Consider the following 23240-nt stretch of genomic DNA (forward strand, 5'->3'; position numbering starts at 1 on the left):
TGTCCAAAAAAAAGAGAAACTCACTAATCCCCTCAGGACCGGGGGGGGGGGGGGGGGGGGGGTGCAGCACCTCGGATGTGAAGCTGCTTTTATCAATCTGTTGGTTTCAGACTTTGTTATTCAAGGACGAGGACGGTGGTCCAAGAAGGTCAACTCAGAGGGGGTCAACCAGAATAAATCCACTGGGGATCAGAGGGTTGGTTGAGCCAATGCACTGGTTTTGTATTGCAAACCATTAAACCCAGCAAACCAATGTAACTGCACAAAAATGTAGAGCAACAAATTAAACTTGGAAAAGCTCTGGATCAAAAGAAGCCGTATTCTGAGGATCTGAAGTGTTCATTTATTATTCTTTGAATGATTTAATCTCACTCTGGGATGAAATAGATTTAATCATGAGAGATATGAGCAGATTGATGGGAGTTCTTTCAGTTCATTGACGGGGACCATGAAGCTCCCAGTAAGGACCAGCAGCAGCGGCGTCCATTCTTCGTGACCGGACTTGTTTCACGGGGGATTTAAGAATCGTACGGTGGCAGCACATGGAGCAGATCCAGCTTTTCAATCCGTGGGACTCTTGATCCCGCCGAGCGCAGCAGGGAGGAGGGATGAATGGGGGAGGGATGGAGGAGGGGTGGGGGGGATGGAGGAGGACGCAGCCTCAGCACCACCACCAGCAGCGGCTCGGTCAGAACGCAGCAGCAGCTTCACCGCGGCGTCACCGCACACAAACACACAGCAGCGACACAGACCCACACAGCCGACCTAAATTAATTTAGTAACGCAATTATCCCGAAGCTGCCCCTGGGTATTCAGCAGCAGCCGGAGGAAGAAGAGAAGAGAGAAGAAATGAACGAAGGAGGAGGACGAAGGATGTGACAGATGTTGGGAAAGTCTGTTTGGATGTAGAGCGGAGGAGGAAGAGGAGGAAGAAGAGGAGGAAGAGCAGAGGAACTGTCCTGAACAGAGATCTGAGAGATGTGGTTCTGCTGCAGACAAACAACGAGGACGATTTATTGAAATGATTCCTTCGTTGAAATCTTCATCTGGTGAGTTTAATCTGTAAAATCCAAATCTATGAACTTTATTTCTCTTTCTTTTAATCTGGAACAATCTTTTTAGTTTTCCAGCAGTTTGACTTGAAGTTGACACGATGTTCCTGCGTCTATTTATTTATAGCACGGATCCAGTTTATATTTAGGTCTTAATCTGAGTCCCACCTATAGGCGCCACCACAGGCTCTGTAATAATCCTATAGACAGTGTTATAGTGTGTTATTGTACTTATACTTCAGTTATTATTATGAAGTGATTGTGTTGGTGCTGCTCGTCACTTCTTTCACCTCAATTTTTATTATAAATTATTGTGTTAAAGATAAATATATATATATATAATAAATATTCCTCAAGACTAATTCATATTTTCATATTTTCATGTTTGCATTTATGAACAAAAACGTGAATAATTTAATTTGGACGATAAGGTGAAGACATGTTTTCACATTTTGATTTTCAGTCAGATGTCGAATAGAATTTATATTATATTATTAAAACATCCAAAACACTTTTATATCAACAGTAACGTGTGTCGTATCCGTGCAAATAGGTTTTAAGTATTTCTTATTAAATCTCTTGATATAATATTAAAGTTTAGATAAACTTAATAGTACCATTTCAACTGTTTTGTTGTTGTTTGTTAATTGTTTGTGTCCGTTTTGAACAGTAATCCTCCAGATAGTTTGTTCTATAAACCTAAAAAGGGCCCGGGCAGTGTGTGTGTGTGTGTGTGTGTGTGTGTGTTTTGTGTGTGTGTGTTTATGTGCCTGACGTCGGCTCGCTGAGGTCACAGAGGTGAACACCCCCCCCCCCCCCCCCCCCCCAGTCGTATAACGAGGACACGTCGGTTGCGATGCGGCTCTCGAGGAGCAGATCACCATCAAGGGAGGAGCGAGGAGTTGACGCCTGGGAATCTGCCAAATGGGCAATTTAATCAGAGGGCACTTTGGGCACAGGAAGTATGTCGGCCTCCTTGTTAGGGGCTGATTCATCTGATTCATCTGATTCATCTGATTCATCTGATTCCTCTGGTTCATCTGGTGCGTCCGGCGGCTGCTCCACTCTGTTGTCGCTGGTGTTGTGATCTGAGCTGTTTGCATGGAGCTCAGACTTCATCTGGTTAATGGACGCTTCATATTCTAAAAAGTTTCCTGCTGACTATTGGAGATAAACTCTGAGATTAACCGAGTTCAGCTTAACTTGCTGCACCAGATTTTCTCCACATTCACACTCACTCACTTTAATCAAGCTGCTGGTGGAAGATAACAAGCTTCTCTGTGCTGCTTTCATCATAAAGACACTATCTGTGGTTTCAGATTCACTTCACTGGTTTCTGAGAAAAAGCTTCACTAGACAATTATGTTTCAGTTTCCTGGCGATCAGGAGGTAGAGCGGGTCGTCCACTAACCAGAAGGTCGGTGGTTCAATCCCTGGCTCATCAATTCTCCCTTCCTGATGTGCCCTTGTGCAGGATACTGGACCCCGGGGCTGTGCCCACAGTGTGTGAATGGTATGTGATGGAATAAGTGCTGCATATAGAAATACTGGAAAATAAGTGCTGCAGATAGAAATGCTCTATATAGAAGTACTGCAGATAGAAGTGCTGCATGAATGGGTGAATGTAAAGAGCTTTGATTGGTTGATGACACTGGAAATACACAATATAAACACAGTGATTCAGTTTACCTCATTCACCCTCTGAAAGTGAACTCACCACAAGTATCAAATATTAATTCTCATATGAAACATTGCAAATTTAAAGCGAATCAGACATTGAATTAATTTTAGACTCATTAAAAACTCAAACCTAATAAATATCAAAGTATCTCAGTGATGCATCAGCCTGTGAATCTGGGAAATACTCTTTTATTCTTCCACAAGTACTGAAGAAGTAAAAATAATCAGATACTTTTTGAAGACTTTGTGTTTTAACATTTTCCAGATCGGCAGAAATGAAATCCGGTGACTTCAGTTTGACAATAAGGTTTTAAAACCATCACAGAATCTGCTTCCAGCTCATTGTCCCATTAGAGGAATGGAGAGAATTGGATGAGAGAGAATTTATCTGCAGCTTTGACTTGATTCCAACTCTGGCTCCTTAATTCCGGGCTTAACCAAAGAAGTGCAGAGCTTTTGGAGAGAAGGTGAATCTGAGCCTGGAACAATTCGTCTGCTCATCCACCCTCAACATCTCCAGCTTCAACAGCCACGAGGTCAGAGTGAGGTGCTGCACGGCTCCTGGTTCCAGATGAAGCTGTTTCCACATCCGATGCTGGACCAGGTGATTTCATCTCTAGAGATAAAATGTGACGGATGAAATGTACGATCTGAGAAAAGGAAGAAAATATTATCAAACATTAACAAACCAACAACCTGCACAATGCGAGGTTCCAATTCTCACTTGTGTATTCAACCAGGGAATCCGTCTTTGCTCTTGTGAGGTTGTTGAACTTTGGACTTCACTCTGGAACCCGTCGTGCACACGAGCACCATTCAGCCTTTTGTCACGGTTCTGTTCATGAATGACAATCGTTCACTTCCCCTGGAGAAACGCAGCGAGGAGCTGAATGACTCGGGCCTGAGGCTGGAGGCAGCTGTGAAGAAAAGCTTCTTTCTTTCAGGTTCTCTCTCGTTCACTTTGCACGACGTGTTCGTCCTTTCCGGTCGGATGAGTTCCTCCTGTGTTTGGATTGTGTGACTGGCTTTTAAACCACATTCCAGCTGGTTGCCTTTTTCACCGGAGCACTAATAGAGGGAAATACTGTTAGAATCTGATGAACTATAAAATATGTAATGTAACCAGACAACACGTTCATACTCCATGTTAAGGTTCATGGACAAAGGCAACGAGGAAGCAGCAAAGCACCAATACTGTGTCAGCAGTAACCATAAAGTTTTTACCGTCCACATAGACAGTCAGACCTCATAGTTTCAGCTGCAGTTGTGCATTTGTGCGTTTGTTTCCCACAGTAGCACTCGTCTTCAGTCTGTGTAGCTGTCACTAGGAATCTGTTGAACACGTGCACGACCTTCGTTTACGTGCACGTGTTCCGCCGGCTTCTGCCATTTTAGAAAGAAGGTTTTACCACCAGCCGAACGGGCACGGCACTTATTTACAAAATGAACACTGTGTTATATTGAAGAAAACTTGAAGCTGGAGATGTAGATCAAAAACTCCTCAGGAAAATAATCCACTGACATTTAACACAAAGATTTTACAAGGTAAAGAAATCTTCAATAATATATGATTAAATCAAGATTAATGAAATATAAGAAACTGAGCTGGAGATTAAATTATGTCAATGATTGGACATGGTGTTTGTGAGCGTCTGTTGGGAGTCGAGTCTGTGACCTGCCAGTCTGAAGCCCCCCCCCCCCCCCCCCCCCCCCCCCCCCCAGGTGCAGCCGATACAGACACGATGCGAGTGAGACAGGTTTGAGGACACTGTCTCTCTGAAGGACAGCTCTGCGCCTCCTGTTTGTTTTTGTCTCCTTCCTGTTTTTTCTGCTCGGCTCCCCGGCTCCTGGCTCGGGCTCCAGCTGGAAACCAGGTGGGCTCGTGAGATTAGCGAAGCGGCCTCCAAGTGCGCCAAAGAGGAGAAGCTCCACCTCCACACGAGTGAGAGCAGATTACACACAGACCATCGCTCTCGTGTGGAATAAAACAATACCAGCAGATCACTCCTTTCTTTCCTCTTTGTCCTCGAGACGTCACTTCTTTCTCGTAACTTTGAGGTTCGGTGATAAAACCAAAAGCATTTGGAGACAGATGGGATTTGTTTTTATCACAGAGCCTCGAGGACAAAAGTGCAAAGTGCAGAAACTGAGGACATTAAATTGTACGTGAGTAGATTTCACATTTTTTGGAAACATGATTTTATTTGTTTTTCATTCACCCATTTTTTATTCTTTGTGTTTTTATTCCCTCTTTTATCCCCTGAGTGATTTCCATCCCTCCTTTCCTCGACTCTGTCTCCTCCCTCTTCATTCCCCTTTGTATTGATAAGTAGGTTGTTGCTTCCTCTTCCTCCTTATTTCTATTCTTCTCATTTTATTCCTCCATCTTATGTATTTTTTCCGATCTCACCATCTTTCCCTCCTTTTCTCGTCATTACACTATTACACTACATCCTCAAATGATGAGATCAAACATCTCCAGAAAGACGGCTTTCACACATTGATTATTACAAATGAATTTGGCCAAATCTCACAACTTAATTTATAGAACACCCTCCTGTGATTTTTTACTTATATCTGTTCATCTTTATTTATTTTGGATTCTGTTTCTGTTCGTCTTTTTATATCTTAATACATTTTCCTCTGAAGCTGCTCGTTCGAATCTGAGTTTCTTCTACGAAGGAAAAAACAAAGTTCCATCTTAACTCATCTTAGAAACAAACTTGGACGTTCTTCTTCTTCTTGACACTTTAACTCAAATATCTTTCCTGTGATAAATACTTGAACACAGTCTTTCTTTTCAGAGTCAGAATTCTTCTCCGACAGAAACACGAGGCCGTGTGCTTTCCCATATCTGTTGGGTGCTAACCCAGATTTTACCGGGACTTGATTGCAGTTGAAGTCTTTCACACACGTTGCCCTGAATTAGTTTTACCGGCTCCTTCCACCAGTCACCTGTCCTTCAGAGCGTGACCTCCCATCGTCCCTCTGATGCATCCGTCGCATCGCCTCTGTTTCGCGGAGAGACGACCTAATTTGTCACATTGCATAGGCGCCGCGCGGAGAGACTAATTCCCTTCCCTCATTTATTTGTGCTATTATTAATATTGCAGACGGAGCACTTTGCGTGACGATCCCACCGAGTCTTAACTCTCTCCTCGTCAGAATGAGGAATTAAAGCAGAGTGCTTTACCCGACACGCAGTCTGGAACCCGACCGACGGGAGTGGATCTGTCTCTGTGACCCACTTCCATCATCACACCGGTGATAACACACTTAACGTCCCTCTGTTTGTCTTCCTCTCTTCTCCACGTCTCGTTCGCCCTCTTTTGTCGATTTCATCAATATTTTACTTTGCATTTCATCACAAAGACACGTGAGTGGCTGAATTGACAGGTGAAGAAAATACGAGTTTATTAATGTTGCATATTTTATTGCAAGTAAACTCATTGAATAAGACGACAGTTGAAAACCTCCCACACTCTCAGAGCGACACAGACGTTCAGCATCGCTCACTGGAACGAATCACAAACCAGCGAAATGGAAAACGTTCTCGGGCCATTTCATAACATTAAGATGAAACAGAGGCAAATAAATTAATATAATCCCATTAGTCACGGGCGCATGCGCTCACAGCCACGCCGACATTCACTTTTCATTTTCTGTGTCAGAGTCAAATATGAAACAAGGCGAACACAACCTCCTCACCACATCGTTCAATTTACATTAGAGACGCCCGGCGTCCTAAATGTCCACAAGTTGTCCTGCAACCAAGGACAATGTGATTCAGAAGTATGAGACCGTTCCATAGCTCCGTCTCAAACTGCATTGTGTCGATACAGCGGCTGAGGGACGACATGTGAAAGTTTACCTGTATGATTATGTAATAACTAAGAGGTGGAAGCAGCAGATACGGCTCCATCAGATCAGATTTGGGCCTTTTCAGGATTTGTGATGTCAAACATCAGAACTCTTTGGTCCGGAGTGTGGGATGTTGTTATTAACGCAGTTAGCATTCGCTCCATTAGCCTGATTAGCATGTGGATCCTCCCGGTCCGTCAGTTCGATGCTCTTTACGAGTGTCTTCCATGAAGGTGACCGGTCAGCGAGCCTTCACTTCGACTCAACAGTCAAAGGTCAAGGTCGCCGTGACCTCACTAACATTTTCTTTTGCTTTGTGACCATAATATCTCAGGAACACTTTTAAAGACTCTTTTTAAATTGGTACAAACGTTCACTTGGACTCAAAGATGGAGTGATTCGATTTTGGTGGTCAAAGGTCAAGGTCATAAGACAGAAGAAGTAATTAGACAGCGGGGAAGTAATTCTACTTTCTTTCAGTTCTGATATATAATCAATACTTTATTTGGCAAAATTCAAATGCTACTACTTGACTATTTGTCAAGTAGCAGCTTTAATATTTGTACTACATGTTTAGCTTCATTAATCTAGTTATGGACCTTCTCAGTCCATTTGGGGACAGGGACACTAGAGATCAGGTTATTTGGGCTCTGGTTCTGTGGTTGTCCTGTAATAGAGAAGGAGAACTGGATTGTAGTATAATAATAATAATAATAATAATAATAATAATACACTTATAGCACTTTATAAACACGGTAACAAAGCTTTAAATATGATCAGTGAGTAAAACAACGTAGTAATAATGGTGGACTATGATTAATTAACTGTGATTAATAAGGAATCCCTGATTCTGCAGCTTCAGATCCTCGGACAGTGAGTTCCCGAGCTGAGGAGCCTCGAGCACAGAAGCTCGCTCACCTTTTGTTTTGCGTCTTAATGTTTCAATATCAACCCACTTAACATTTCTGCTGTTGTTCGTATCAAAGTCTCCTTTTATTTGTCTTGTTCACGCAGACGCGTCTCCCGACATGAACTTGTGTACGAGTCCTTTCCCCCGGCGAGGCACTTTGGGTTTTCAGCCGACAGCTGTTCTGCCAGGAAACCTTTTAATATTTGCTGCTTGCATGCTGGAGGTCTCCGGGGCCGTCACACTGCAGCAGGTGCCAGAAGCCCATAAAACACACACACAGACACACAACTCCACCAACCATTCAAACACACTTTCAACAATTGGAACATACTCACACCCACACACACAGAGAAACTACACAAAAGTGCAAAGGCACAGACCAACCCTCTGTGATCCCTGCATTGTTGTTCTGTTCCAGTCGCTTTAATTGGGGATTTGCGCCGGGCTCTTGTCTTTCTCACTGGAACGAACTAAAAATAACCTTCAGACCAGTTTCAGAAAACCCCCTGCAGAGAGATTCGTGCTCGGCATCCTGTGGCCCGTGGTCCTCTGTCGTTCACCTGTTGAGATTCATATTTCCGCCTGGAGTCCGCATCACGACGTCTGTCACAGTTTCTCACATTTGGCCGAAGGATTCCGAATGTTGAGGAACGACAGATGAGGAGAAACTGAAGAGAGGTGAGGCCGGAGATTGTGTTTTGTTTGTTTGCCTGATTACCACATAGCTTGGAGGAAGGACGTGGTGTGAATCATGAGAGAACCCTTTAAAATGGATGGGTGCAAAAGGGCAGATCCAGGAACGACTACAACTGCATCTATAAAGGTCCGCGTGGACAGTAAAAACTTTATGGACAAGCTGAAAATAGCCCTGCACACAGTTACAACCTGCAGCAGCAGAGCAAAACACCAAGGTGGAGATCAGATATTATTATGAAAAGAGGAAAAAGTATCTTTAAGTCATTGTGAAAAACTATGGCAAAAGAAATTAGGACATGGCAGCAACAACTGTCTGGATATTTAATGTCAGAGAGAGACAGGACATTTGCCGTTGAGGAGATATGAGTTTGTTTGTTTGTCTGTTAGAAGTATTACGCAAAAAGTACTAGACGGACTACCAGGAAACTTGTTGGAAGGATGTATCGTGTGTTGGGGGTAGAACCCGTTCTATCTTGGTACAGATCCACATGTTTGTTTTCACTTTCTTGCATATTTTCAGATTGCTCAGAGAATAATTAGTGGATCTAAATGAAATAACTTACATTCGTGAGTTTGTGTATTTAAAACCTGGATCGAGTGAGTTTAATGTATTTTCATGAGGCGGCTGTTGGAAGAAGCTTTAGGTTTCTGAGTGGATTCAGTTTTTATGTTTCACTGTTGGAAGTGATCTCGTCCTCCTTCTCGTCTTTGGACTGTTTGAAGACATCAGATCTGTTAATGAGCATCATCACCTCACGTGTTGATCATTACACTCCGGTGATGTGATCCCCGGTGAAATCGTTCAGCTGATTGAGTTTTAGTTTCACCGGCAGCTTCATGAACACGTTCCTGTCATAATGGAGACCATCGGAGGAACATAAAGCAAACGAGTAGAAGTCACTGAAGAAGATCCTGATTCTAACACCGGCTGGACAGTGACTGCAGCTCGATGAGGAGTCGAGCTGAGACACTGGAGTCGAGCACAAACTGAGCAAAGTGAGAGAAGTTGAATGAACTCAGAGATTAAGCGACAGCGGGAGTTCGTCTGCGGCTCTGCCAGAGGATTGTCTGAGGAGAGGTCAAATCCGATTGGCTGCGATGTCGTTTGCACTTTGTGGGTTTAAGAGGAAACAGCTGGAACTCGCTCGACTTGTTTTTTTTATTTACTCAGAGACTTCAGCTTCATGTTGGTTCAGTCGGACTGTGTTTGTCCAGACTTTCACTGAACACATCCACAAGCAGATGGTGAAAGTCAGTAATCAAACATCCTCGTTATTAAAGGAATTAAACCGAGAGGATCAAAGGAAGCAGGACGTTGATTAATTGTTGGAAATCATTAAATTTCTATATACTTGGCTGAATAAGGTAAAATAGCATTTCCTAAAACCATTACAACAAAACCATAATTTAAAAAAAATATATATACATGTATATATATATATATAGAAAATTACAATCATATATATTGAATTAATCTTTTAAACCTGTTTACAGAAGCTTTTCCCCGATTACTTTTTTAAATCCTCAGCTTTCTAAGATTATTTTCTGTCAGTTGCTTTATTTCTATTCTCCTTTTCGTTATAAAGCAACTTTTGGACACATTTTATTCATTATTATTTTAACAATTACCAGCTACACATTATTTCAAATTAAACAAATACTAATCATACAGTTCATGTCTCTGCAACTTAATTACAGCTTCTTGCTCTTGTTGTTTCTTTGAGTTTCAGAAATGTACAGGTTGAGATTTATATGGTTTTAAAATATGTATGAACATGAACAATGTCTGAAAGTAGAAACCACTGTGTAATATGTATTTATATGTTTTTATCAATTAAGATATATACGCAATGACGAGAAATTTCTTAGTGATGGTATCGCAGGTCAACAAAACAATATCAATAATAACTGCTTTATAATTGTTATCTATAACTATATAGTAAATGTCTAATATGTATCTTTATAATTATTATTCATCGTATAAGCACCACAAGGAGGTTTAACACTTGATATGGAGCCGCCTCAGATTTGTAAAATGTTTTGCTGTTCATGAAGTTGTTTTTAGTTCGGAGCTCCAGGGATTTAAACCCCCGGCCTTAGCGGCTCCTCCGGTGACCGTCGCCCGCTCTAATTTGAAACGTCATTAATAGAAACGACAAGTGGCCGCGTGTAATAGAAAATAGTTAGTGTAATTAACACTGCAACGCGACACCCATGTGACCGCGCTCTCACGCCGGGTGTGAAATTCAGCTCCAAATTACAAACGCATTTATTCCTTCACATTCTGAATTGACGGACGGGGTCAGTCCGGGCCGTGACTCCGGGGTCGCGACCTCTGGACGACCTGCAGCTTCATGATGTGTGCAGAGTTGCAGAAGGATGAGAGAGGCTGATCCCTGATTGGCTGGAAGGGCTTAGCAACTGAGGGAACACCCCCCCCACCCTCTCTGAGATATAGCACACCTGCCGGACTCCGTCTCTCACACGTTGACCCCTGGGGGGAGGGGGGGGTCTTCACTTTTAAGTTGTGAATCCCCCTCATGTGTTACACACAGATGAGACACAAACACTGATGAGTTTTAAAGTTTGAAGCGTCAACAGATCTGTTTTTATTCAAGAGTCTAATTGGACTCTGACTTGTATGTGTTGCTTTGGTTCGTTAATGCAGGACGAACACATTTAAAAGCTCATTTGTCCTTTTAACTGAGACCTTGTGACTCTTTTATATTGTATTTGTTAACATTGTAATTTTTGGATCGTCTGTTTTGCATGGGTCGCTGGCTGTGCAACAAATTGAATACACAAAATCAGTGATATAAGAATTAATATTGTAAGAATTCACGTAAACTGAGAGAAATTTATGAAAAACTGAAAGTAAAATGTCATTAAAGTGTTTTGCAGATAGTTTTGTTGCAGCTGTGATGAAGGAAACATCTGCGTGTTCATCTGTTAGTGAGTTCCAACCTGCAGGAGGTCAGTGTTGCTGTGTGTCTGTTGTCGTCTGAGAGAGAAACAACTGTGGGGTTGTGAGTCAGCGCTTCCGACCGCTGGGCTATAAGAGCTGTTTGCATGAGGAGCAGGTCCAGACAAAGACTGAGCAGCTGTGGGATCGTCAACAGCTCTGCGGCTCGGAGGCGAAGCTGCAGCGAGTCCGGAGGGTCCGATGGTGAGTGAGCAGCCGGAGCAGCTCCTTCTCCACCTGGACCGGACTCGTGTGGGTTGAGGAGGAAACTTTACGGTTGTGTTTTGGTCTTTTTGTTGCCTGTGCAGCTCTGGGACGAGGTCGTTGTGGATTTTGTTTTTTTCAGGTTACTTCTGTTGCTCGTCCTGTGGCAGTGGTGGTTTATAGAACGGACACTTGCAGAACAGTGTTTGATATTATACCGTCCAACGCTTCACCTCAGAGTCTCCTTGGACTTCTTCAGACTTCAAGAAAGTCATTTTTGATCCACCTGGAGGATTATTTTCAAGCCGTTATATTTGTATTTCTTTTCATCTTATTTCAGGATATCAATCCAAAGCAAGTTAATTACTGCAGAGGAATCTCAGTCTTTTGGAAACTGGCCGGTCCTCCCTTCAGATGAGTCACTTCTCTAATTCAGAATATGCTCTGTGCTCGTGCCAGTGATCTGAGGTGAGTGATCACATTGTTGGACACAAGCTTCTCACCTTGGAACAAAGATCCAAAGTTAAAATATTAAATCCATCGCATTACTTAAATATGTGGATTCTTTCGGAATTTATGGAAACAGAATGTTACATAAATTTAACTGAACTTTAGTAGACTGACCCATAATAATATAAATGATAATAATAGCTTTGACTTACAGTGAGGAGCCTGAAATTACACATTTGTCTTCACTACCTGCAGCATGTGGCACTTTTCTTTAACTTTGAAGTGTTTTTGCTTAGTAAACTTTTCAGACGTGTTTTCTTATTTTATACCAATTCATGTTTTTGAGAGAATCTATTCGGCTGCTCAGCCTAAATCCAGGTGCCCGGCCCAGAGGGCAGAGCTTTCCTCTGACGAGGCCTCATCTTTTCCGTCAGAGGCTCTAACATGGGGCTGGACGCACTAATACTTATATCTCTCTGTTCTTTGCGGGTAGGACAGACCATATGTGGACACTTCAAAGAGTATTAAGTTCTATTAATGGTTCTTTTCCAGTCTTTGGGGGATAAAATGTCCCGAGTAAAAAGTGAGATGTGTTCTTTGATAATCAGTTAAGTAGGGATTAGGTCGTCTGCGGCACAGAGATGTCACTCGCTCTTATCAGCCGCGACATCTGCTTCACACTGGACTCACTCTGATCTACAGCATGTGCACTTTCTGTTGGGTTATCCCTCACATGCAGGAACACAACACATCGGTAGATGAACGTGGGACATTAGAGACAGAAGTCAAACAGGAAAGGCTGAAAAGCTTTTGTTCCAGAGTCTCGTTGTGTCTCTGTGCGTGTCTGTTGTTCTCTCTGAGACCAGCTGCTGTAAGATGAATTGTTCACACACACACAGGACGGCACAGTGTGTCAATAACATGTATTTGTGTTGTCTTTTAAATTGTCTACTTGAAGCTGGATATTAAATGTTATTTTAACTTTCACTCACTCACTCTCATCAGACCTCTCAATACAACTGTTTGGAATTATTCTGTGGGAAAAAAATAGATTTTGGTTTTAATCTTGCAAACTAACAGACAAAGAACATGGTTGATTGTTTAAGGCACAACTGTAATTAACTTGTATTTCTGTCTCTGTCCAGGAAATCCTAAAGGGCGAGTTACTGACGGAACTTGATCCAAACACAGGACTTACCTCGAGTCGGATTCCAACTTGACCTCTACTGGTTATGAAAATCTGCACATCGAGACTGAAACGGTAACGAGCTCATAACTCCACAGAGGTCCACTAGTCATTTAGATGTGCACCAAACTACACACACTCACACAAATACAAGTTCTCTAAACAGGCCTGATTATGGGTCCCCTCCACAAAGGGAAATGGAAATCAGTTCAGTAGTTCTTGCTTCATCCTGCTTACAAACAAAGCAGCTAACAAATGGACGAGGGTGAAAGAGCTTTTACACTTTTATACTGATTTCAAAATGAATATGATATCCGAACTTGTGTTCTGTGTTTGCAGGCAGGGGGTAAGATGTTTGTGGAGTCAGTGGTCCGATGGGGGGCGTGGAGCGTCCTGCTCCAGTTGGGACTGGGCGGAGCTGCAGGAGTGTGTCCGTCCCGCTGCGTGTGTCGACCCGAGGCCAGAGAAGTGATCTGCTCCGGCAAACATCTGATTTCGGTGCCAGAGGGTTTTTCCGGTGACGCCAGGCGTTTGGACATCTCCCACAATAAGATTAAGACAGTGGGACGGCGCCAGTTCTCTGGCCTCCTGCAACTTCAAGAGTTGGACCTCAGCGATAACATAATCTCCATGATCGAGGTAGAGGCTTTCCAGAGCCTGCAGAGTCTCAGGACGCTTCGGATTAAGAACAACCGACTGAAGATCCTCCCGGTCGGGGTGTTCTCCGGCCTGTCCGGCCTGCGCCTTCTAGACTTGAGCCAGAATGAGATTCTGGTCTTCCTGGACTACACCTTCAGAGAAATGATGAGCCTGCAAACGCTGGAGGCCGGAGAGAACGACCTAGTGTTCATCTCGCAGCGGGCGTTCGTTGGTCTCCAGAATCTGCAGGAGCTCAACATAGATCGCAGCAACCTGACATCTCTTCCCACCGAGGCGCTGTCGCAGCTCCAGAGCCTGACGCGTCTTCGCATGCTGCGCCTGACCGTCACCTCGCTCCCCAACAACGCCTTCCGCCGCCTCCACCGCCTGCGCAGCCTCCTGATAGCTAACTGGCCGGCCCTGGACTCGATAGCTAGCAACAGCCTGATTGGTCTGAATTTGACCTCGCTCGTCATCAGCAGCTGCAACATCAGCGCTGTTCCTTACTCAGCGCTCCGTCACCTGGTCTACCTGCGCTACCTGGACCTGTCCTACAACCCCATCACTGCTATCCAAGGCAATCTGCTCGGGGACCTTCTGAGACTCCAGGAGCTCCACCTAGCAGGAGGGAGCCTGCTGCGGATAGACCCCGGGGCCTTCAGGGGCCTGGCCTACTTCCGAATGCTCAATGTGACGTCCAATCAGCTCTCCAGCTTGGAGGAGAGTGTCTTCCACTCCGTGGGGAACCTTCAGGTGCTGCGGCTGGACGGGAATCCCCTGGCATGTGACTGCCGCCTTCTGTGGGTGGTCCGTCGCAGATTACGCTTGAACTTTGACGGACATCAGCCCACTTGTTCCTCCCCGGATTCGGTGAGGCAGCGTGAATTCAGAGACTTCTCGGAGAAGGAGCTCCCGCGGCTGTTCACCTGCCGTCCTGCTCGCATCATGGACCGCCGGCCGCAGGAGGCCCGGGTGGAGGAGGGCACCACGGTTCTGTTCTCCTGCAAGGCCGACGGGGATCCGTTCCCATCCATCACCTGGATCTCCTCCCACAAGAATTTGGTTTCTGCAACAGGAAGGATCAGAGTTTTGCCCAACGGCACGCTAGAAGTGCGTTTTGCCCAAGTGCAGGACAGTGGTACGTATCAGTGCCTGGCCGGCAACGCGGCCGGGAACGACAGCCTGACCGTGGGCCTCTACGTGAAGGGCCTCCCCCGGAACCGAACCATCCCTTTCCTCTCAGAGGAGGGCTGGGCGGAGCCTTCCAATCCGCAAGCTGCCAACTCCTCGGCCCAGATGGCGAAGCCGTACCCGTTCGACGCCAAGACGCTGATCATCGCCACCACCATGGGCTTCCTGTCGTTCCTCAGCTCCGTGGCCATTTGCTTCGTCTTCATGTTCTTCTGGAGCCAGAGCAAAGGGCAGATCAAACACAACGCAAATATCGACTTTGTTCCTCGCTCCTCCATGGGCGGAGGCGGGGAGGGAGGTGAAGGTGGCAGGTTCACCATGAAGCTAATTTAAAGCCCAAGCAGAGGTCAGAGGGGTCTTCACAGCGTGGGTCAGTTCTTTGCAGTGTGGACCCTCCCCTCCGCCGGGACCCTCGGACACAGAGACCTTCGACGGCTCATCAGTGCCCGTCTGTCCAGCTTCTCATTTCAGAGCTGAAGTCTCAGCGCCCACTTGGCTGTGTTATCTAACTGATGAATATCTCATGATGCTGGAGTGGAGGGATGTGAACAGACTGTGGAGCAGAGCGGTGTCATGGCGGCTGAAGAGCCTCTGATCTGACAGGTCTCTCTCTCTCTCTCTCTCTCTCTCTCTCTCTCTCTTTATGAAGCATGTAATTATCTTTTAACTTCACAGATTTGGGGATAAAACAAAGAGACTTTGAATTCGACACATGAAACTAACGTCTCTGAGTTATTTAAACACATCAGGTGCTTGTTTGTTTTTTCATCCACAGGTCAAGTGAACATTTTGCCCTTTTGACCCGAGTTGCTGTTTTCACTCACCAACAGAGAATCACGTCCGAGACTGTTCGGCATCGGTTCTGAGACTTTATCTTTCAACATGTGACTCTCAAGCTTTTGATACCTGCAGTTAACACATAGAGTCGCCAAATCATTTCGGTTTCAGATTCTAAAAATGTTCAAGCTTTGCATTATGTTTGATTTACAGCTTGATTTAAATGATTATGTAAAGGGACGGATTAGTTTTTACAAACCATGGTACTCGTAGGAATGTTTCCATTTCATGCTTAAAACTAGAAAGTCACTCAGTCGACTGCATGTACCTCTGCCAAGGACCCCCCCGATGACGACACATTTAACTTCACTTGATCTGGGTTTTTATTTTGGAGCTGCACCAAATTACAAATGTTCCCTTGATAGTTCAGTTGGATCCATATGTTATTCTCAGAGAAATCCAGGGAACAGATCTGCACCAAACTTAGATGAGTTCTAAGTTTTGTGTAAATCTGTCCAGTACTTTTTGTGTAATCCTAAAAAAACGCAAAACTCTGAAGGACACACAACTTTCTTGGCAGAGGCAACAAGTTCCTCAGTTGTTTTGTACTTTAACACGTGATGACATCAGAGGCTTTCTTTGTTTCAGCAGACGATTTGTTTTTATGTGCAAGTGTTCACTTTGTTTTATTTCCAAAACCCACACAACAGACTGAACAACATGTGCCTCAGTAACATTCTCTCCACGGACAGAGAGAATGCTCACCGTCATCTTGTAGATATTTAGGTCAAGGGCGTTTGTGTGCACGCTGGGTTTATTCTATCGTTTTATCTAGTTGTGGGGATTAGTGTCACTCGGATACAACACTCTTGTTGTGTGTAAACTTCATTGTGTCAGATGCACTATGCACAAAGCAACGCTTCATGGAGCCAGGATGAGAGGAAGCTCTGACACGTTTGTTTGTTACTCGCTCTCTTGTTCATAAATGAATGCTTTTTTCACTTGATGTTATTAAATGCATATATTTAAACCAGCCTGCATGGTGTGTTTGCAATGCCTTTGTGTAAAAGGTTCTGGGATTGTCATCAGACGGGTTCAAAAGCCAAATCCAATCATCTTAGAAACAATCTCTCGGGGGATCTTCCTCTGAAACGACGCTATTGTCTGGGAATTGGCAGGAGAGGGAAACATTTTCTTATATAACCACTTACTCTCCGGGCCGTGAGCCCACTGTGAGGACTTTGTCTTTCAGTTGGAGACCGAAGTGGCCTCGTCGCCCTGCTGAAGACAACAGAGCTGCAGCCGGCAGTTACCTGCGAGGAGAAGGATGACGGGAGAAACGCTGTCGTGGCTGTTTCCTCTCGGAGCCACGTGTTTGTATCCCAGCTGTAAAACAAACAAATCTCTCATTTCCTGCCCCCCCCCCCCCCCCCCACTGCTGACTCTCGATAAACCAAAATGTTGATCATTAAATTACCCTCACTTCACTTGAGTGCAGTTCAGAGACCGGCAGCGGTCGGGGGGGGATTCACCGGACGGCAAATCAGTTGCCCAGAATAACCAGGAGAGAAGAGGAATAACCCCCGATGGTCACGTGTGTGCGCAGAGATTTGAACCCTGTTGGATTAGCTCTGCATGTCTCAATCTGTTATATGGGTCTGTCTGACCTCCGTCCGCAACCCTCTGCTCCCATTGGACAGAAAGCCACGGGGGGGGGGGGCGGATTAAAGTGGTATTTAAAAGCCACTCCCCCTCCAGTGGCAGCCACCGACACAACACAGGATGTTATCATCTGTTGTCAGGTTAGTTTCCTGCTGCTGATCATTCGGCTCTGACTCTATTATCCAGAGCGACGGGCTTGAATGAGTGGACCATCTGAATGTTGGTAAATCCTCTGTGTTGGTTTCACACTCATTCATACAGCACATCTCTCCATCTCTCTATCTCACCTCTCAGCCGTCAGGGGCAGTTCAGGGCTCAGTGTCTTGCCCCAGGGCACTTCGGTCAGCAGTTTGGGGGGAGACTGGGATCAAACTGGCGACCTCCAGGTTAGAGGACGACCCGCTCTACCCCCATGTGACCACAGATTACAAGAGCAAAGTGCATGTTAGACACAGAGTGTTTGATGCTGGTGGAAACACAAAGAGCTGGTTCCAGATCAGGCTCCGGCAACTGGGACTGCCCTGGTGGGAAACTGGTTTGAGTGGTGTTTAAATTGAGTTTAATCCAAAGCCTCAACTGGATCTGAATTTCTAACCATTCTTTAAAGAATTTATTTAAATCTGAGGATAGAATGTGTGAATGTTTTCCAGGTCAATTACTAAATACAAGAGTAAATAATGAAAAGATATTGAGTTTATTTTACATATGAAGGTTCAGTTTTCATCATTTAACTTGTATAACAACCTTAATCTTAATCTTAATCTCAATCTTATCATCTGGAATAAAAGAGTAAACCTTCATTTTCCTCTCAGTGAAAAGGCTTCATGAGTTATTTAGTTAAGTTAAGAGTTGGTTCTGGTTGGTTAAGGTAAGTAGATCCTCGTCATCAGAGTTATTATGATAATCCTCAGGTTTAAGATCATAAAATAAATCAATGACTTCAGTGAAAATACATGTTCATGAACAGATGCTGTTTTATTCTAGAGGAGATCATCCTTATCACAGGTGGTTCTTTGAGGCTGAATTGGATTATAACTTTATGAGCGTTTATTTCTTCTAAGAAAATAAAACAACTTCTTTCTCTCTTTTTTGTGGCGTACTCTGTTTTTCAATGAGTCTTTACTGATTAATGACATTTTGTTAGCACTAGAGAAAGAAACGTGGGGAATCGCCCAAACAAATACTTTAAATCCAGATTTCAATCCATCCAATGTCCTTCAGGATAAATCTTCCAGATAAATCATTCTCACGGTGCTGGACGGACAAAGCCTGTCTCTCTCTGTGTAACGAGATGTTTTAAAAACCCTCTGAAGTTCCTGTGTCTCTCTCTAAATAAATGAATCACTGCCTAATCTTTGTTTGTTTTATTGAATTTTACACCGTGTTGCTTTATCACTGTGATATTGAGACAACTAAACAAAAAACAGGCTCTGAAAATACAACTTTCCTCATCTTGTATCTGTGTTTAACATGTAATCACTGAATACTGCAGCGTTATCTTGTTCTCCACTTGCTTTCATTTGATTTGCACAGGTGAGCTCTGCTAACACCTCAGGTTAAAGGGATTCATTATGTTTAAAAAAGCATATATCAATTTGTATAAATAATCCTTAAGTGGTTTGTGGAAAAAGAAGAATTCCACCAAACTCACAGTGGAGAAGTAAAGATCAGAACCTTTCCACGGAGGTGTTGTTGTTTCAGCGCCCACATCCTCACTCTGCATGTTTACAGGTTCTTATCTGACCTCAGATCAGTTTGAATCCAGTCCACACAAACATGTAATTCCCTGTGTAATGACCATTAGAATCATTTATTGACCTATTGTGTCCCTTTGCTGAATTATATTATCACATTGCTGAGGTAGATAAATATTTTAACAGCATTATCAATGTCAGATTAATCTTATTTTGTTTCTACCTATTATTTTGTTTCTGTCCACAGTGTCCTCACTGTCCTCACTGTCCACACTGTCTTCACTGTTCTCACTGTCCACACTGTCCACACTGTCCTCACTGTCCTCACTGTCCCACTGTCCTAGCTGTCTGCACTACTCAAGAGTTTTCAAATGCATAAAACAAAGAAAAACGTCTGCAAAGTTTAAAACTTGTAAACTATTCAACAGATTTCTAAGAATCTTGGGAGAAGTCTTGGTCACAACATAAACTAACATGAACATAAATTAAACAGTTTGATTGGATCCTGAAAGTAGTTATTTTATTTATATCACTTCCTTTACCTTCGTGTGTTTTTCTCCAATGAAATCTTTCATGAGTCTTGTTGTTGAGACATCAGATCTATTTAGAGGACAGGTGTCAATCAGCTTGATTGAATTTGAGGGGACTTTAATTTCCAGCTCTACTGAGATTCAAGTTTTAATTTGAGATCATAAACTTTTTATTTTCCATCTGTTTTGCTGCCTGCTTGTTTCTGTCTGTAATTAGAGGTTTTGACATTTTACAGTCAGACATTATTAATTCATCCTGTTTCCTGATCAGGCTGTTTGGAATATTCATGAATCTGCTGCTTCACAGACTTGTTTGCATGTCAGATCTTCGCTTTAAATAATGTACAAAATGCTGATTTATTCTGCTCTGGATACAGATTAAAATTAATTCATTCATACTCCTCCTTAATCTGTGTGTTTAAAGGGCGGGAGCACGCCGGGTGACTTCCCTCAGAAAGTGTTTTCCAGAGGGAGCTCATCAGTGCAGGAGCTGCTGAAGGTGACGGAGGATCCCTGCTGTCACCATGAAGGAGGTGAAATCCTCACACACACTGAAACTCCTCCTGCTGCTGCCATCCAGTGGTGGAGCGGCTCCACCCGAGTGCTGCACCTCCCAGTGAAACATCAACAACATGACGTCACTGTGCAATGACCTCATGTTGTCTGTGAAACACTCAAATCACAACGATCTCATCCCCATGAACACTGAGGTTAGGAAAACAGAGACGAGAGATAGAAGAAGCAATTAACTCAAAACTGTGATTAATAAACAATCAAACAAATTAATAAAGTTAACTTTACTGGTTGACCCTCCATATTTAAACTAACTGTCTGTGGCAAAGTGAAGCAGGGAACATGCAATCCAGTTGAAAATTTAAAATTAAAGACAAATCATAGGAAGGGCTGCATCAATAAAGCACTAATTCAGAAATAAGAGTGTTAGAGATAAGAAACTAGAATAAACATTATTAAAGGAGTAAAATAGTTGGAAACATCAGCGTGAGGAGGAAGCACATGAGTCTTTAAGAGAGATTTATGAGAGGAGAGTTCATCGAGTCGATTCCCGTCACCTCTCGTCCTCGGACTCTGATGAAAGATGAGTGAATTAATGAATCTGTGTTCAAACTGGTGAATAAAATGATTTACTAACGAGCCTCAGTGGTTCTTTGTTCAATACGTGAGTTTATTAGAACATCTGTCGACAGAGAAGAGGAAGAGGAAGAGGGAGAGGAAGAGGAGGAGGAAGAGGAAGAGGAAGAGGAAGAGGAGGAGGAGGAGGAGGAGGAGGAGGAGGGGGAGGGGGAGGGGGAGGGGGAGGAGGAGGAAGGATGAAGAGGAAGAAAAGGAAGAGGAAGAGGAAGAGGAAGAGGAGGAAGAGGAGGAAGAGGAGGAGGAGGAGGATAAAGAGGAAAGAAGAGGAAGAGGAAGAGGAAGAGGAAGAGGAAGAGGAAGAGGAGGGGGAGGAGGAGGAAGAGGTAGAGGGAGAGAAGGAAGAGGAAGAGGAGGAGGAGGAGGAGGAGGAGGAGGAAAGAAGAGGAAGAGAAGGAAGAGAAGGAAGAGGAAGAGGAAGAGGAAGAGGAAGAGGAAGAGGAAGAGGAAGAGGAAGAGGAAGAGAAAGAGGAGGAGGAGGAGGAGGAGGAAGAGGAAGAGGAAGAGGAAGAGGACGAGGAAGAGGAGGAGGAGGAGGAGGAGGAGGAGGAGGAAGAGGAAGAGGAGGAGGAGGAGGAGGAGGAAGAGGAAGAGGAGGACGAGGGGCTTAACCAGGTAACCAGGAGGAAAGAGCTGATACGGGGTGTACGTGTGGTCAGAGCTTGTTTTAGTTTGAAAATGCTGCTGCTCTACGGATGAAGCTTCAAACTGATTGAATATTTAAATCAGACTTGTTTTAATTGTACTGAAATATGCAGTGAGCTTCATTTAACTTGACATTTTAAGTGGGAACAACTTGACAAAGTAGAGTAGATCCAACAACTTGTCTCCCCCAGAGGTCTGAACTCAAGGATTCAGGTGTTAGAGAGGGTTTGTAAAAAGGTAGGTGTGTGTGTGTGTGTGGGGGGGGTTTGATATCGACCCACCTTCTGTGTGTGGTGATTTCTGATTGGCGGAAACACAGGACTGTCTCTCCTCTCTTTGAATCTGGGGTCATGATGATTCTCAAATGACTAGAAACCCAGATGCTGATTGAAATGGTGCCCCCCGCCCCCCCCCCCCCCCACACACACACACACTCTGAGAGCAATTTTGTAAGCATCTGTGTTGCTGCTTCAACCTAGAGGCTTTAACAGGTAAGAGTGACTCCATTTTTCAAATTTGAGTCAATTAACTTGTAACAGAAGCGAACGCAGCGGAGGAGAAGTGCTGATTCATTCCTGTTGCTCTCGGGCTTTATTGACACGTATTGATTAGACATTAGACGTTATGACTGTGGAGGCAGCTGCTGGGACCACAGCATCACTGGCTGCTGGTATGATGGTCTGTATGGGAGTACACAGAAACGTGAGATGTTCCTTCAGGCTCCGGCAGCTTCTCACATGTTTGAGGGAACAGGAGTAGATGTTGTGGTAAATGCACATTGACGTGTTACTGATGTAGCTGGTGTGTGTAGAGCAGATTCAACACAACAGGCAGAGGAAGCACCAGTTTGAACTGTGGAAACCAGTCGAGGATCAGATGATGGTTTTAAAGGAGCAGAAAGATTCATGTGGAAAAAACAAATGTGTCTGATATCAACAGGTCTGACGCGTCTGGGACTCTAATCCAGATCTGGGGATTTTTTATTATTATTTTGAAATCCCACTCCTCATAGCTGCGCCCCTGCTGACGCCCCCCCCCCCCCTCCCCTTTGCCTCTTGTTTCCGAGGTGGAGCCTGATACCCCCCGACTCCTCCACACTGAGCAGCCGGCAGAGCACACGGACAGGACGGTACCGGGACGCAGCAGCAGTCGGTCAGTCGGTCGGTTGGTCGGTCGGTGGAACGGGAGGGAGCGAACAGGCGGCTGCACGGGAACAGGAAGGAGGATATCTTTTGTTTGTGATCTATTTGGAGGAAGATGAAGTCGCTCATCCTGCTCGCGCTCGTCGCCGCGGTCACCGCCGGGAAGTCGCCTCGGCTGAAATTTGTCGTGCACGGTAAGAAGCTGCGGTTCTCCCTCTGGTATCATGTCCTGGTTCCATCAGGAAGCCAGATGTTTGATTCCTCCGTAGTGAGGAGAGTGTGTTGGAGGATGGATGAGCTGATGGATGAGCTGATGGATGAGCAGAGTGACAGTTCAGTCATGACGCGATGCAGCCATTTGTTTTTTTGATTCTTCTGATGCACAGACACGATCAGATAAAAACCTCACTCCTGGATTCATTTCTTAAAAACACCGCCCGCCCTACCCCCACTCACCAAGTAGTAAATTACGCGCACCGACCACTCAGCCCCCCCCCCCCCTCACTCACACACACATGTTCACAGCATCCATCAGGATGAGCATCTGGAGGAAGCCTCGTCCTGCTGCATCATGTCTGGTCCTCAGGGTTTGAGCTGAGCAGTCTCCAGGCGGCTCGTTCCTCGGGATCATCCTGATGTGATTTGTGCAACTCGTGTCTTCTCTGTGTCTCTGAGACAACTTGACTTCAGGCGCGTGCGCTGCGAGGCTTCAACGCGCGTTTCAATCAGGACACTCAGGCTCTAATTGGCGCACGTCCCTCCTTGTCCCTCACCTCCGTGCGTGCGCAACGAAACAGCGCAGTAACAGCG

At 44.6% G+C, this 23240-nt stretch overlaps 2 protein-coding genes across 3 annotated transcripts in view; both read left to right on the plus strand.

Annotated features, from left to right (window-relative positions):
- Positions 1-779: 779 nt before the first annotated feature.
- lingo4b (leucine rich repeat and Ig domain containing 4b) lies at positions 780-16740 on the plus strand. Of its 2 annotated transcripts, none has more exons than XM_062398406.1 (3): positions 780-1049; positions 12961-13076; positions 13341-16740. In XM_062398406.1, exon 3 carries the CDS (start codon positions 13353-13355, stop codon positions 15162-15164), a length of 1812 nt encoding a protein of 603 aa, XP_062254390.1. In that variant the 5' UTR covers positions 780-1049; positions 12961-13076; positions 13341-13352; the 3' UTR covers positions 15165-16740. The 2 variants fall into 2 exon arrangements, with proteins under 2 accessions (XP_062254390.1, XP_062254391.1); XM_062398407.1 differs by lacking the exon at positions 780-1049 and adding an exon at positions 11478-11833.
- Positions 16741-22402: 5662 nt separating this feature from the next.
- The window catches only part of si:ch211-113g11.6 (uncharacterized protein LOC559008 homolog), a 31118-nt gene continuing 30280 nt past the window's right edge, over positions 22403-23240 (plus strand). Inside the window, exon 1 of the mRNA XM_062400260.1 lies at positions 22403-22624. Coding sequence (XP_062256244.1) covers positions 22546-22624 — 79 coding nt within the window. The 5' untranslated portion in view covers positions 22403-22545. The remainder of the gene's footprint in view (positions 22625-23240) is intronic.

Source organism: Platichthys flesus, chromosome 11 (assembly GCF_949316205.1).
Source record: "Platichthys flesus chromosome 11, fPlaFle2.1, whole genome shotgun sequence".
Taxonomy (NCBI): Eukaryota; Metazoa; Chordata; class Actinopteri; order Pleuronectiformes; family Pleuronectidae; genus Platichthys; species Platichthys flesus.